Consider the following 15,714-nt stretch of genomic DNA (forward strand, 5'->3'; position numbering starts at 1 on the left):
CATATTTCATTACTTTTATTGATGATTACTCATGAAACTTTTTGGGTATATTTTTTGAAGTCCAAAGATGAAGCCCTGGATACATTCAACAAGTTCAAAGCTCTCATGGAAAATGAGAAAGGGTGCAAGATCAAATTTTTGAGGATTGGTCGTGGAGGAGAATTTTACTCAAAGGCTTTCAGGAGGCAACTCACTACTGCATACACACCTCAATAGAATGAATTAGTTGAAAGGAAGAATTGTATAGTGGTAGAAATGGCAAGGTGCATGTTACAAACCAAGTGTTTAAGCAATCCTTATTGGGGAGATGCAGTTGCTACAACAATGTACATCATCAACCATAGCCCCACCAGTGCACTCAAAAAGATGACTCCTTATGAAGTTTGGTGTGGAAAAAGACCTAATGTTAATCATTTCAAAGTTTTTAGTTGTTTGGCTTATGTGCATGTGCTTGATCAGAATAGATAAAAGTTAGATGCAAAAAGTGAGTCATGTATTTTTATTGGGTATAGTGAGAAAAGAAAGGCTTATAGATTGTATAACCCCCTCACGAATAAGCTTATTGTCTCAAGAGATGTAATTTTTGATTAAGGGAGAGTTTATGGTCATCAAAAAGGCCACGTTGAGAAGACAATTTTTTTTTTTAATGATGATGTAATTGTTGATATTAATCATGAGCGGCCTTCAAATGTTTATGTTTCTAGTCTACAAATCCACCAAGCAACCCCTCATCTAGTTCTTCAGTTCCAAGTTCAAGTCCAGCTTCTTCTCCAAGTTCTACAAGGAAGGTAAGGAGATTGAGTGATATCTATCAGGGGAGTGCAAATCAAGTACATGAAGAAAACCCAATAGGTGAGACAATGAATTTTGCTTTATTACCTAAGGTTGATTTTGAACCATCATGTTTTGAAGATGCATGTGCTAATGAGTTTTGAGTGCAAGCAAAGCAAGAAGAGATGGATTCCTTTTATAGGAATGATACTTGGGAGTTGACAGAGCTTCCACATGGAAAGAAGAAGATTGGCACAAAATGGGTCTACAAGACCAAGTTTAACAGTGATGGGAGTGTTAAAAGACACAAGGCAAGATTAGTTGCTAAAGGCTTCACACAAAAGTATGGCATTGATCATGAAGAGACATTTGCAGAGTAGCAAGACAGGAGACCATTAGAATGTCGATTTCATTAGCAACTAAGAAGAAGTGGAGCATACATCATATGGACGTGAAAAGTGCCTTCTTGAATGGGTACTTAGAAGAGGAAGTATATGTGGTGCAACCAAAAGGTTTTGAAGTGGAAAGAAAAGAGAATCATGTTTATAGGTTGAAGAAGCCTTTGTATGGCCTCAAGCAAGCACCAAGAGCATGGTATGCCAGGATTGATGGATACTTTCAGGAGAATGGTTTCCAGAGAAGTAAGAGTGATCCTACCTTTTACTACAAACAAGAAGATATTGATATTCTTATCATAAGTTTGTATGTTGATGATCTATTGTACATGGGTAGTAGTTCTAAGATGAAAGATGAATTCAAAGTTGCTATGATGAATGAATTTGAGATGAAAGATCTTGGTCTCATGAAATATTTTCTTGGAATAAAGGTTTATCAAAGTAAGGATGAGATTTTTATTTGTCAAACAAAGTATACACTAGATATGCTGAAGAAATTTGATATGCTTGATTGTAATCCATCCTCTACTCCAAGTGCTCATGGAGTTGTGTTGTGTAGAGATAATGGTGTTGAATTTGTTGATGAGACAGCTTACAGAAGTATTGTGGGGAGCTATATGTTTCTAACCCACAGGATACCTGATATTGCATTCAGTTTCAATTGTTTCAAGGTATATGACAAATCGATCAGAAATACACATTAAAGCAACCAAGAGGATTTTGAGGTATGTGAAAGGCACTCTAAATTTTGGCATTCATTACTACTCTTCTGAAAAGTTCAATCTTGTTGGCTTTAGTGATTCAGATTGGGGAGGTAGTATGGATGACCGAAAATCTACATCTTGAAATTGTTTCTCTTTTGGTTTTAGATTGATTACCTGGAGTTCGAAAAAGCAAAGCATTGTTGCTCTCTTATCCACAAAAGCAGAGTATGTTGCAATTACCTCAACAGACACAAGCTCTTTGGCTCGGAAAATTTTTAAAAGAAATTGGAGAAAAGCAAATTCAGCCTACAGTGATTTATTGTGACAATGTGAGTGCCATCAAACTAGCAAAGAATCCGGTTCATCACATAGGACAAAGCATTTTGATTTGAAATATCACTTCATTCATGATTTGGTACAAAAGAAGGAAGTTGAATTGAAGCACATCAACACCCAGGATTAACTAGTGGATATCTTCACCAAAGCAGTTGCAAAAGCTCAGTTTTTGACACTACGAGATAAGATTGTGAGCTTGCAAAAGCTCACTACGAGATGAGATTGTGAACCCTCTCAACATCAAGGAGGAGTATGTGGATAATTGAAGCTGTTCATGCAACTTTGAACTTAGCCACTATTTTTGGCTTCCACCGTCAAACACAAAGTCGCATTCTTTGATCACCGTTCACCGCATGCTCTATCTTTAGACTTCTACTGTAATTTGTAGTTTTTTAGGACTGCATGAGTCTTGTTACCCTGCAACGGCTAGTTAGTTTTTTATAGTTAGTTCTTTCCTCCGAACAATGCATGTTGTGCATGCTCATCTTTTAAGCACTTAATATTTTTTTTAAGTTCTTTCCAATTTAGTTTCTAGAAGCACTCAAAAACTATTTATTCAATAGCTGTGTAATCTTTTTAACAAGCTGGAATAAGAGGAAATACAATTCTGAAACAGGGGTGCTCTGTTTTTAATTTCTGTATGCGATTTCTTTACTGTTATTTTTTTCTGTCAATCAGCTGGTTTAAAGAGAAGGGTAATTTTCAGTTTCTACATGGAGTAGGACCTTACAATCTTTGCTTTGAGAATACTCGCACCGCTTCAGAACAAGTAGATTCTTTGAAGCATAAAAAGAAGCAAACCTGACAATCGAAAAACTCAAACATAAAGATGAAGTCGAAGCATTGGATTAAATCTACGACGGGCTGGAAACAAAACCAGTAAAAATTTCTGCTATTTTTGAGAGCAATTGCAAGGAAATAAAGTTAAAATACTCTATAAATTATTGTTATTTAATAAATAGATCTATTTGATGAAAGAGAAAGGCTGTAATGTTCGAAGATGTAATTACATGAATTTAGCCATGCAGCTTCACATGTAGAAAGAATAAAAAATCCATCATGCAGTTTCCCCTCAACCAAAGAATCCCCAAAACAAATTGGGGATATTGAAAGACTATTTCCAAGTTGAAGCTTGGACATACATCTGTTTCTGAAGTTAAAAATTCGACGTATACATTACAAATTGTATGGACGATATATACATTACAAACTCTTCCTCACACTTTACCCCTCAACCAAATGCTATTTCCAAGTTGAAGCTTGGACATACATCTGTTTCTGAAGTTAAAAATTCGACGTATACATTACAAATTGTATGGACGATATATACATTACAAACTCTTCCCCACACTTTACCCCTCAACCAAATGCTATTTCCAAGTTGAAGCTTGGACATACATCTGTTTCTGAAGTTAAAAATTCGACATATACATTACAAATTATATGGACGATATATACATTACAAACTCTTCCCCACACTTTCCCCCTCAACCAAAGGCTATTTCCAAGTTGAAGCTTGGACATACATCTGTTTCTGAAGTTAAAAATTCGACATATGCATTACAAATTATATGAACGATATATACATTACGAACTCTTTCACACACTTTGGCTGAGGACTGTTTCTAAAGTCAAACCTTGACATACATTACAAATTACATCCGAAGTTAAAAACTATTTTTAAAAATAAAAAAGAACTTCGATGCATTAAAAGTTCCAACAACAAAAACTCTCACACAGTTTCCCCCTCAACCAAAGAATGCCCCCAGAAATTTGTGGGCACCGGAAGGCTGTTTCTGAAGTCAAAACTTTGACATAGTTGACTTTAACATATACATTACAAATGTTGTCAAGTTGGTTGAAGCTTCTTGTTTGTGAAATCAATCATCACGCCAATAAAAAGTAAATTACTACATTGCAGTTTCACGATTTCAACTCTAAGATCGGGGATAAAAGAGGCCTGAACTCAAAACTTTGACATAGTTGACGTTAACATATACATTACAAATGTTGTCAAGTTGGTTGAAGCTTCTTGTTTGTGAAATCAATCATCACGCCAATAAAAAGTAAATTACTAAATTGCGGTTTCACGATTTCAACTCTAAGATCGGGGATAAAAGAGGCCTGAACTCAAAACTTTGACATAGTTGACGTTAACATATACATTACAAATGTTGTCAAGTTGGTTGAAGCTTCTTGTTTGTGAAATCAATCATCACGCCAATAAAAAGTAAATTACTAAATTGCGGTTTCACGATTTCAACTCTAAGATCGGGGATAAAAGAGGCCTGAACTTGCAACCACTGGTGCACAATCTTCTCATCACAAATGAGATGTTTCAGAGAGCTTAGTTTACAAACACTTCTAGGCAACCTCCTCAAACGAGAACACTCTTTAATGTCAAACTCTTTCAATTGCTTGAGTTGACCTATTTCCTCTGGAAGTTCTTTCAAGCCCTCACACAGTGAAATGTGAAATCAATCATCAAACCAATCAAAATTAAATTGCGGTTCCACGATTTCAACACTAGATCAGGGTTAAAAGAGGCCTGAACTTGCAACCACTGGTGCCCAATCTTCTCATCACAGATGACATGTTTCAGAGAGTACTCAGTTCACAAACACTTCTAGCAACCTCCTCAAACGAGAACGCTCTTTCATGTCAAACTCTTTCAATTGCTTGAGTTGACCTATTTCCTCTGGAAGTTCTTACACAGTGAAATATGAAATCAATCATCAAGCCAATCCAAAGTAAATTGCGGTTCCACGATTTCAACTCTCAGATCAGGGATAGAAGAGGCCTGAACTTGCAACCACTGGTGCCCAATCTTCTCGTCACAGATGACATGTTTCAGAGAGCTTAGTTCACAAACACTTCTAGGCAACCTCCTCAATCGAGAACACTCTCTCACGTCAAACTCTTTCAATCGCTTGAGTTGACCTATTTCCTCTGGAAGTTCTCTCAATCCCTCACACAGTGAAATATCCAGAAATTCCAGCTGACCAAGTTTTCCAATTGATGCCGGAAGTTCTTTCAAGGCTGGTAATGCTGATAATCTCAACATTCTTAGAGAGCTCAGGTTTCCGAGATCATATGGTAACTTTTTAACCAGATGGCAGTTGGTAATAGACCATATCCGAGCAGAGGGCATATGGCAGATGTCTGCGGGCAATTCCTCCAAATCGCTGCAGTGATCGAGGATAAATTCTTGTAGGTTAGTGTTGCTGAATGTGGAAATATTTCCAAACCCTTCACACAAGCATAGAGATAGTTTCTCTACTTTTTGTATTACTTTAATCTGTTCTAAAATAGTGGGTGCATCCAACTTCTCCAAGCGAACACTTCTGAGCTGAGTGAGTGAAGATAAGGCATCTAAACCTTCTATTGTGGCCCTCTTCGAGTTCAAATTACACAACATTACAAATTTCAGTTTCTTCATTGTTCTGACAAATGGTGGTAGAAAGTACTTGCTCGCAAAAAAGTGTAACACCAGAACCTCTGTCTCTGGAAAATCCATCTCATACCATTGATTCTCAGCCATAGAGCCTGCAATAGATCAATCACACATATGCAATTGAATTAGAACATTTTGAGTGGCTAAGAATACTAGAAGTTAACATAAAAGAATTTATATCAAAGTTACTGTTACAATCGTATCATTTTTCATGATGACAAAACCACAAAGGCGAGAACATTTTAATATTCAAAATAGCCTGTGCATTTTGACACTAAACAAGTCTGAATATTTTGGGCGGAATACCCTACCTGTGTGAATAGAGACAACTTGAGCATTAAATGTTCTGTCATAAGGCATCTCCCCCCACTCCTCTGGCAAGCTCAGCTCTTTCCTGGGCATGAATAATCTCTTCCTACGGACTATACTGTCCTGGCTTCCCAAATATATGGCCAAATCTCGCATTACATCATGCTGAGAAAAGTACAGCTCGGAGGCATTTCCATAAGAGACTGTTGCTTGGCTTCTGAAAATTACAGACACAATATCAGCTCAATGTTCAACAAAAATTATAGCAAGAAATTCAATATATATAAGGATAGGCTAATACCCTGGGCTGCTGATTAAATTCAAGACATTTTTAATTACAGCTCAGAGGTATTTCCAATAGAGATTGTTGCTTGGCTTCTGATAACTATAGACACAATATGAGCTTAATGCTTAAAAAAATTATAGCAACAAATTTAATATATATAAAGATAGGCAAATACCCTGGGCTGCTGACTAAATTCAAAAGATTTTTCCTTGCAAGATCCAATAACATGATAAAGGCATCTTGCCTCTCCAGCTTCCGAATATAAACCCAAATGTCCAGCAGTGCATCAGCACATATTTTCTTGTTCTCTGGAAATGAGGCTAAATCTAAGAAGCATTCTCTCCCATCATTATCCAAGAAATCAATACTGGTCTCCAAGCACCTGAAAAGCCCTCCTTCGTGATCGCTGGATATGGATTCGCCCAGGGAAAGCTTATTCTTCACGTTCAACCAGGTCACATGAGGTTCCCCATTCAAAGAGCTCCCAATCACCTTTAGAGCAAGGGGTAAGCCCTTACATTCAGCTTGTACCTGCAAGTTTTAAAGCAAAAACACAAATAAGCGCGCAATTCATTTTACTTTTGTTGTTGCCCTTAATTGATTCGATAAGAAACTTTGGGCTTATTAAATTTCTTTATTTTGGGTAGGAAAAGACTATACCTCCATGACTAGATTTACATCTGCGTTACTTGGAATTGATGTCTGTCCAAAAGCTGAGAAGCAGAAAAACGAGAGAGCATCCTCGTGGCCCAGCAATGGCAACTCATACAGTCGAGTATAGGAGTTTTGTGGGATGATAGAACTGTCTCTGGTTGTGACAACAGTCTTGTACCCTGGCGCTTCAAGTAGTAATTCCTCCAAATGAACCCTGGACCAGACGTCATCTAATATAATCAGGGTTCGCTTCGATTGACTAAAAAGCTGCTGATTTAGCTGGATGCGTGCATCCTCTACATTCTGAAAATCGGGCTTCTTCCTTCCAACAATCTTCTCCCACATTGTCTCTATAATCCCCTTAAGATTTGGGGACTGCGAAACAGTGATGAAATGTACATCCTCAAAATAATCTGATGTCCAAAGAAAAAACCAATTATTTTCAGTACGCTGTAAAAGAATGGTGCAATCTTAGAACAAACTATCAAGGAGAAAAATTATTATTATTGGTAATCTACAAGTACGAATTTTAACACCAGAAATTGTAGGCACAAATGGGATGGGAATGACTATACAGGACACAGAATAGTTCTAATTAAATATTTATTTTTATTTATTAAATAAATTGAAAATCAACAATTGTTTTTCAATTTAGTTAATATATATTTATTAAAAAACAATGTTTAGTTAGAACCACTCTGTTACTGCAAAGCTATTTCCAATGGTACGAACCTAAAGAAAATGTGCTTTCCCCATAAAAGATTAAAACAATAATTAAAAACAAAGAAAAAAAAATGTTACCTTTGATATGAGGATCATTACAAATAGCCAAGGCCAAAGTCGTTTTCCCACCACCCCCCATACAATGCACCCCAACGACAGACACCTCGCTTTGGAATAAAAGCTCCTTCAAATCCCCAACAGGCTTCTCCAATCCCGCATAAAACCGAGATTTCACAGGAACATTACTAAGATAAGAGCATTTTTTATTCTCTTCCACTTCAGTACTTTGACACAGGTTGCCTAAACTCATTTGCTGTTTAACAATGGCATTCAGCGTACGACTTAAATCACGAGGCTTCAATTCCTTGTATAGATCTTTCAAGACTGCAATAAGATTTCTAGCATCTAACTCAACGTGTGCTGGGATGGAAACCATGACGCCATCAACCTCCTCTTCTAGCTTGAGTATCTGTGAAGCATATCTACACCTACGAAATACATTGAAAGCGCTAATGCTTTCACAATATTTCACCAGCTCTGCGCCCCTAATAAGTGTGTTTAAAAACAGGTGAATGGCAGGGTTTTGCTGATCCTTGGGCAGTTGCAGGTCAGATGCACAAAGTTGTTGGATAGCTAGGATAAGGGATTTCAGAAGGGCCTCGGCTCTAGTACACAGAACCTTACTATTGAAACTCTCCATTCTATGTATTGCTAAAATAAAAATTCAGTTAAAGATTTCACAAAATATATAAGAACTCAGTAGCTCTAGAAATTTCAAACTTGTAGATATGTACACAAAATATAGAACAACTCGGTAGCTCTAGAAATTTCAAACTTGTAGATATGTACACAAAATATAGAAGAATTCAGTAGCTCTCGAAATTTCAAACTTGTAGATACGTATTACTATCTCTTGTTAAAAAGTTATGAGGCATGGTTCAAGCATTAAATAGAAGATTTTAGAATCATCCAGATTTCCGGGAAAGCGTCATCAACGGATAGATACAGAGTTTCACTTAGTGCGAAGGCAACAGCAAATCGACAACGGTATTATGCTCGTTCAACGGCCACATGCCGCGGAAATAGCCGTTGATTTACTGTAATTGAATTGTGTCAATGAGAACTTGACTTGTGTTTGACTTGTCTCGGATAACCGATTGAAATAGTTTAATGTTTCTTTATCGGATATTGTGTGTCAAATTTGTATCCAAAGGCGAGCACAAGACAGGATTCTGGCTAATGACTACTGGCCGGTCTTGTTCTTCCACATGTCTGATGGATCAGTATGAAATGAAAGATTTTAATGACATTCTATTTTAAAAAGTTTTTGGGACCAATCAGATATTTTTCCAGATCAGATTATTTCTCAATAAGAATATACATTTCTCAATATTATTTATTAATTAATAATCAAAATAGGGTCTGGAAGCTGCATAGAAATTGCCACGTTTCAATGCACTGGAAGATGGCGTAATTGCTTTGCAAAGCCAAAAACATCACATCGAATAACCCACAGATTACTCGAACATTCCGAACCATGTAGGGGAACCGGGGCAGCCTCATCCCATTATTCCTTGGAACATGGAATTTTCCTAAGAATTTTCTTGTAAACTTCGTAACTTCCAGGACTTTCTTATCTATTTGAAAACAGCATCTGAAAAATATCACATCGAATGATATTCACAGATTACTCGAACATTCGAAGAGAAGTAGGGGAACAGGGGCAGACCTCATCCTCTTATTTCTTAGAACGTGGAAATTGCCATAGAATTTTCTTGGAAACTTTGCAACCCCAGAACTTTCTTTAATAGTTGAAAACTGCACCTATGTACTTTATCCTCCTTTTTTGTCCTTATTTTAAACCTCGTAAATCGCACACATTACAGTAAACCACGGCCATTAATTACATATTAAAACCCTAATAACTAATTTTTAATAAAACCGTGTCTCTCGCCCGCCTGTAAGCAGAGCCGAAACTGGAGGACGCGGCTGCTCAGCCGGACGCGTCACCGTATGAAGCACAGTGCTCTCCGCCCGCTTATTGATCTAGACGACGAGCGCTAAGATCCGAAGGAAGCCACCGAGAGCCTGTGGAGTACCAGAGCGCGTGCAGAAGTCAAGAACAAGTTCACCCTCGTCTCTCAGAAGCGATTAGTTTAAGGATTTATGATCTGCGATCCTTTCTGTCGAAATTCAACCATGCCGCCTCAAACGCCCTGGTCTTTTTTTATTTAAAAAAAATGCACGAGAAAAGTGTCGCTCTGTATGCCATTTTGGTAAACCTAGGCGTCCATGGCCGAATATTAAACGCACCAGAAAGCCACCGTGGGCCTGTGAAGGACAAGAATGCGGGCAGAGGTTGAAAACCTGGTTTTTGCCTTGAAAAGTGGTGGCACAAGCAAAGAGTTCATCTCGCCTCTCAGAATCTTGGCGCACGGACGCGAATTTTTTTAAAGATTTATGATCTGCAATCCCCCCTGGCGGAATCCAACCATGGCGGCCCATTCACCTTGATCCTTTTTCATTTAAAAATAACAAATATTTATTAAAAACGCACCAAAGGATGCCGCCCTCCACGCCATTTCTGTAGACCTAGTTTCCATTACCGCTACTGCTGTAACCTACGGAATGGAAAGAAAACTAAAGGCGACAAAGCATAAAAGGTTTCGCGCTTTAGGGCTCCGTGTAAAATTCGTGTCAAAATGTAATTTAATTCTAGGGTTAATGTTATCTAATTCTAGGGCTTAGGAGGTATTATTTAGGGATTTCGTTATGTTCCTTTCTCCTTTTTCTTTCCGATGATCATCCCATTAAGTACAAAGTGTATATAAATGAGTTTAGCATTTATAACAATTTTATTTTAAAATTGTTATTTATAAAATTAATTGTTACGTATTAAGATTAAGATTATAATTAATATTATATATAAAAATATAATTGAAATAATTTAATTTTAAAATTATAATTATTGAAAATTAAGTTTATTATTAGTATTTGTTGTAGGTAATATTATTGTATTAATAAATATTTTATTAGTGATTAATAATTTAGTTTTACATCAATTAAAAGTGTGATTTTTTCAGAAAATAAATTTGATTTTTATAAAATTGACCAAATAAATTATAGAAATTATTTTTTATAAGCATTGATTTTAAAATATTGTAATACGCATTCACTGAAGTTGCTTTATATTTTGGTGTTATAGGAGCAAACTTTTAGGGATGATAGATTTTTTAGATTTTTATTTATTTCTTTTTATTTTAAAAAGTGAAGTGCCTATTTTAAATAGTTTTTTTCATTTTTTATCATTTACAATATTGTAAGTAAATATTTTTTCTAAATAACCATATAAATTTTAATAATCATTTTTTATCTCAAAATATAGATAATAAAATCAATTTTAAGGATTTCATTTAGTTTAAATGAAAAAATAAATACAAATATTTCTATTAAAAAATAAACCTAATTATTATATGTGTTTATAATTATATTTATATGTTTTTTGAAATCATTCTATTTTTTAATAGTTTTTGAAAACCATAAATTTTTTAATCATTTTAATATATACAAAATATTTTAATAAATTTTAGTCATAAATTTAAATATTTTTCATTAAGTTATTTAAAAATGTCTATTCACTTTTATATTTATTAATAGTTATTTTATTAAAATTGATTATAATTAATATTACATAAATATAAAAAAATAATATAATATTATACTACAAACTAGTAATTATATTTGAGATTAATTTAATTATTATAATTATAATTATATAATTTTTTAAATCAAATTAAGATTATGCTTTTAAGAAAAATTTGTATTATATTATAATTATTATGTTGAAGCATTCCTTATATGAAGTGAACCACCTACTTATTGAAATTAATGGTTTAAAATTGGGGAGAAGAATGAAGACTATATAATTAATTGCTTAAATTAATATTAATTATTTATGTCTTTTTATAATAATTAAAAATCATTATAATTTAATCTAAAATTATTTATCTTATTAAAATTTTAATTATGATAGAATAATTATATTTTGAATTAAAAATCTTTCTTCTCTTACTATTTTCTTTTAATGTTATCTTGTTTTATTAGATATTCTATTATTTATTTATTTATTCTAATTCTTCCACTTCTTTTTTAAGGGTTGATTTTTAATTAAGTTAAAATTGCATTCTAATTATTTGTGTTTTTTTAATGGAATTACAAATAATAATTAAAATATATTAGAATTTATAGATTTTGTCTTATTTAAATTTTATTTATTATAGAATAATTATATTTGAATTTTATTCTAATTTATATAATAAAAGAAATTTCAACTTAACACCTAAATTAACTATTTAGAGCGAGAGAGAAAGAAATAGTAACTAACTTTTGATTACTCATTTCATGCCAATAATTTAAGGATATCATGTCTTTGGGGAGTTATGCCGATGGTAGCATGTCATTTGATTATTATCTCCATCTCCATCTCTCTCCTTTATCTATTTCTCCTTACCTCTCCCTATCTCTCTCTCTCTCTCTCTCTCTCTCTCTCTCTCTCTCTCTCTCTCTCTCTCTCTCTCTCTCTCTCTCTCTCTCTCTCTCGTTAGAATAATATAAATTGTTTTTTAAAAGAGCCTTTGTTGGAAATATTTAGCTCTTATTCTCAAAATGATGAGTAATTTTTACACCTCTCATTAAAATTATCCTTAAATATCAATATTTTTTAAATCACAACTCTTAAAAATATTTAAATAACTATTAATATCATTAGGATTAATGAAATATCATGTGACAAATATGATCTAGAATAACCAACTCAAAACTAGAGGAAATATCTCAAATGTCCCTTTAAGGATAGCAATTATAAAACAATTCTTAATATTTTAGAGCAGTTGTGGTTTAAAATCTCTTTCCAAAGGGAAGCGCACCAATAGCCGTATGTTCCAATAACTATGAACTCCATGTGAACCCAACCCCAAGCTACTAACTTTAAAGAAACCAAAAAATTGATAACTAAAATTCTATTAATTAATTTCACATGTACCAATAGTTGCTCACTTTTTAGGTTTTTTGCTCCATGATTGGCCCATTTGTGCATAAGTATTGGCAATTTTAAGTGCATAGTTATTCATAAATTTTAAGTAGGTATCAGGCAACACTTTGAAATGTGTAGTTTTTTACCCTTGCGTGTATAATGGTTCCCACAATGTGCATTGTTACTACTCAAAAGCCCAAACAATAGCTATAAGCAGTTAAGTCGCATATGGAAACAACAAAAACAAATTATCAAAATCTAATGTATAGTTTAGAATATGTAGTGCGCAAAGTTGGCTATAACAACTATGGGTACACTTAACTACCTTTATGTTGTGTTAATGGAAAATGCAAAACAAAATTTTTGATTAAAAGCCTAATAACAACCTTGTCTGATGCACACACCACAAGAAATCTCCACCACAAATATGTCATAACTCACTAATCTATAGATTTTTATTCACCTATCAAGAAGCAAGAAAAACCTAAAAAATTCTCACTAAAATTCATGACTTAATTACTATGCACATGAGGGGAGAGATTTTGTTTTGTAGTTTAACTAAAAAATATTAATCAAGACTTTGATGTAGGTAAAACATTAAAAAGCAGTGAATTAATTATGCTTATGAGTAGATTTTTTGAAATAATTTATTTTTTATTTTTTAAATTGAGTCCATAATCGAACTAGTTCAAGGGAGAATTTAATTATGCAAACAAAAAAAAAAATTGGTGTCTCTCTTGTGTTTTAAACAATTTTGCATATATTATTATTTTTATTATAGAAATATATAAATTTTAATTAAAGAGTTGTTAAATTATTTTCTATTTATATTTAATATCAAGATAACATTTTGTTTAATGATGCAATGAAACATATTTTTTGAGATGTTGTTCTTGGTTTTGGCCTACATTAGAATGCAATTATTTTTTATATTAAAAAGCAGCAAAATAAGGGTGATGTCCAAAAACAACAACCGAGCAAACGTAAGATTAACAAAGCATTAGCAACACATTAATAGCTAACTAATATCAAAAACTAATTATTAGTAGCATATATCAAAGCTAAAATCTTTAGCATCCTAATAAGACTCTTAATACTAGGCCATTTATGACCATAAACATAAACAATATCAAAATATGAAACAATCTTAATAGAGGGGCTACAATGGTTGAAACCAACAACCCTAACTATCATCCCTAAAACTTGTAGCCAACCTAGTGGAGAACATTGGACCAATCCTCAATAAGGAACTTAAAAAGCTCCTTGTAGTTTCCCTCCTCATCTTTGTCCACTCCCAAGATCTTCTTCTATATTAAACACAAGGATGTGACTGATTTATGCATGACCCTTAGACTGAACTAAGAAACACTCCCGAGTTTCTTTTCAAGATCAAATACCTTAGATTTAACCTTCTCTAGCTCCATGGCATTCGATCGACATCCAAAATAGGTCCCTTCCTATTGGGGGTTATAGGTCCCTTCAACTTTTGGTTTGTTTATCTCCAAAATATCAGGCATCATATCCTTCATGAGGTGAATTAGCCTCTTTGAAATATGGGTGGAGCTACCCTCATTCGTAGAGATTTCCCTCTCCTCATCTTTATCCCCTCCCTTGTCAATTTCAGCACTCTTTCTTCCCTTCCCCTCTTCAATACCCAGGTCAGCCTCATCATTTGTCTCATAATCCACAATGTTTGTAAGCTTTTCCTTTTTAGTAGACCCAATGACCAGCCTAAAGGATCATCTAGGGGTATTTTCACATTTACTCAAGGCTTTCACATTCTCTTCCTCTTCCTCACTCACATCTTGGATAGACACTTTGAGCTTTTTAGTTGGGCAAGTACATTTTTTTCCTTTTTTGTTGCTAGTATCAGAGGCCAAGGCTTTGTGCTTGGGGTCTTTCTATTCACTCTTAGTCACTGAGGAAGATTTTGGAGACCCGGGTCGGGATATAATTTTCCCAACACTTGGGAATTTGATGCATTTTTTTGAACTAGGGCCAAGGATATCAATGGGGTTGACCTGGGGTAGAGTAGTCGGGTGCAAAAATTCTTGCACAACAATTTTCATAACGGGGCACAAAGCTAGCTGAAAATGTTAAAAGGTTGAAAATCAATCCTTGAAGGAGTGGGATAGGCTTTTCCCCTAGCTCTTGGCACTCTTAACAACCTCATTCACTAAACACTCCAGTGAATTGAGGAGGAAAAATGAAAAAATAAATGAGGTTGTGCTTCCTAAAGTGACTGAGCAACAACAAGTGATAAAAGTAAAAGGTTTTATATCTTCCTTCCAGTGTAAAATACTTCATGTTCATGAGACATACCTGGTGTTAGGAATCGCATGCAGAAAATACCAATTATATACAGATAAATATTAAATAGAAGAATGAAAAACATAGAAATAATAATAGGGAAGAAACAATATTTAATGTGGTTCACCCAAACTCAGGCTATGTCCACCAAACATCTAGAGTCCAATATTATTATCCAGTAAATCAAATCGATTACAATAAGCAATCCTTTGCAACTCAATATTGCTACAAAATGCTACAGAAATTCTCTACAGAAAACCCTAACCCTTAGCCTTTTTATCAAGACTTCTGTCGGTTACAAAATTAGGGCTACAACATGTCAGCTAATAGAAAAGTAACACCTGGTGGCTTTATAAAATAATTAGTCTATTTGGTCTCATGGGGTGCTGCCCCTTAACCCTATCTTGGGGCACTGCCCCCAAACCCACGTCAAATAATATGGGGGGAAACCACACCGATAGAAATAGGGAAAATTTAACCTCCAAGTCTAATTAGGCTTCATATAACAACAATCTCCCACTTGGAGATTGATTAGACTCCACAACATATCACCTCGTTCCAAGGGAATGATAGTTTTTCTCCATTAAACCCACCATGAAGCTTAAAAGGGCTCTCATTTCCTCTAAAAAATGGTTGATGCTCTCATTGTCAGAGACATGTTTAATTTTTTTCCATTTCCTACCCGTAGTTGGCAATCCTATAGCATGGGCTATGACCTCTTCATTAACCTCAAAGGAAAT

At 34.4% G+C, this 15,714-nt stretch overlaps 1 protein-coding gene across 1 annotated transcript; it reads right to left on the reverse strand.

The window, feature by feature from the left end:
• Positions 1–3,605: 3,605 nt before the first annotated feature.
• On the reverse strand, positions 3,606–10,247 carry LOC131875420 (putative disease resistance protein At5g47280). Its single transcript, XM_059219635.1, has 5 exons — positions 7,711–10,247; positions 6,916–7,322; positions 6,431–6,786; positions 5,972–6,186; positions 3,606–5,752 (listed from the first exon to the last, which is right to left on the reverse strand). Exons 1-5 carry the CDS (start codon positions 8,330–8,332, stop codon positions 4,935–4,937), a joined length of 2,418 nt encoding a protein of 805 aa, XP_059075618.1. The 5' UTR covers positions 8,333–10,247; the 3' UTR covers positions 3,606–4,934.
• Positions 10,248–15,714: the final 5,467 nt, after the last annotated feature.

This window comes from Cryptomeria japonica, chromosome 4, assembly GCF_030272615.1.
Source record: "Cryptomeria japonica chromosome 4, Sugi_1.0, whole genome shotgun sequence".
NCBI classification, from domain to species: Eukaryota; Viridiplantae; Streptophyta; class Pinopsida; order Cupressales; family Cupressaceae; genus Cryptomeria; species Cryptomeria japonica.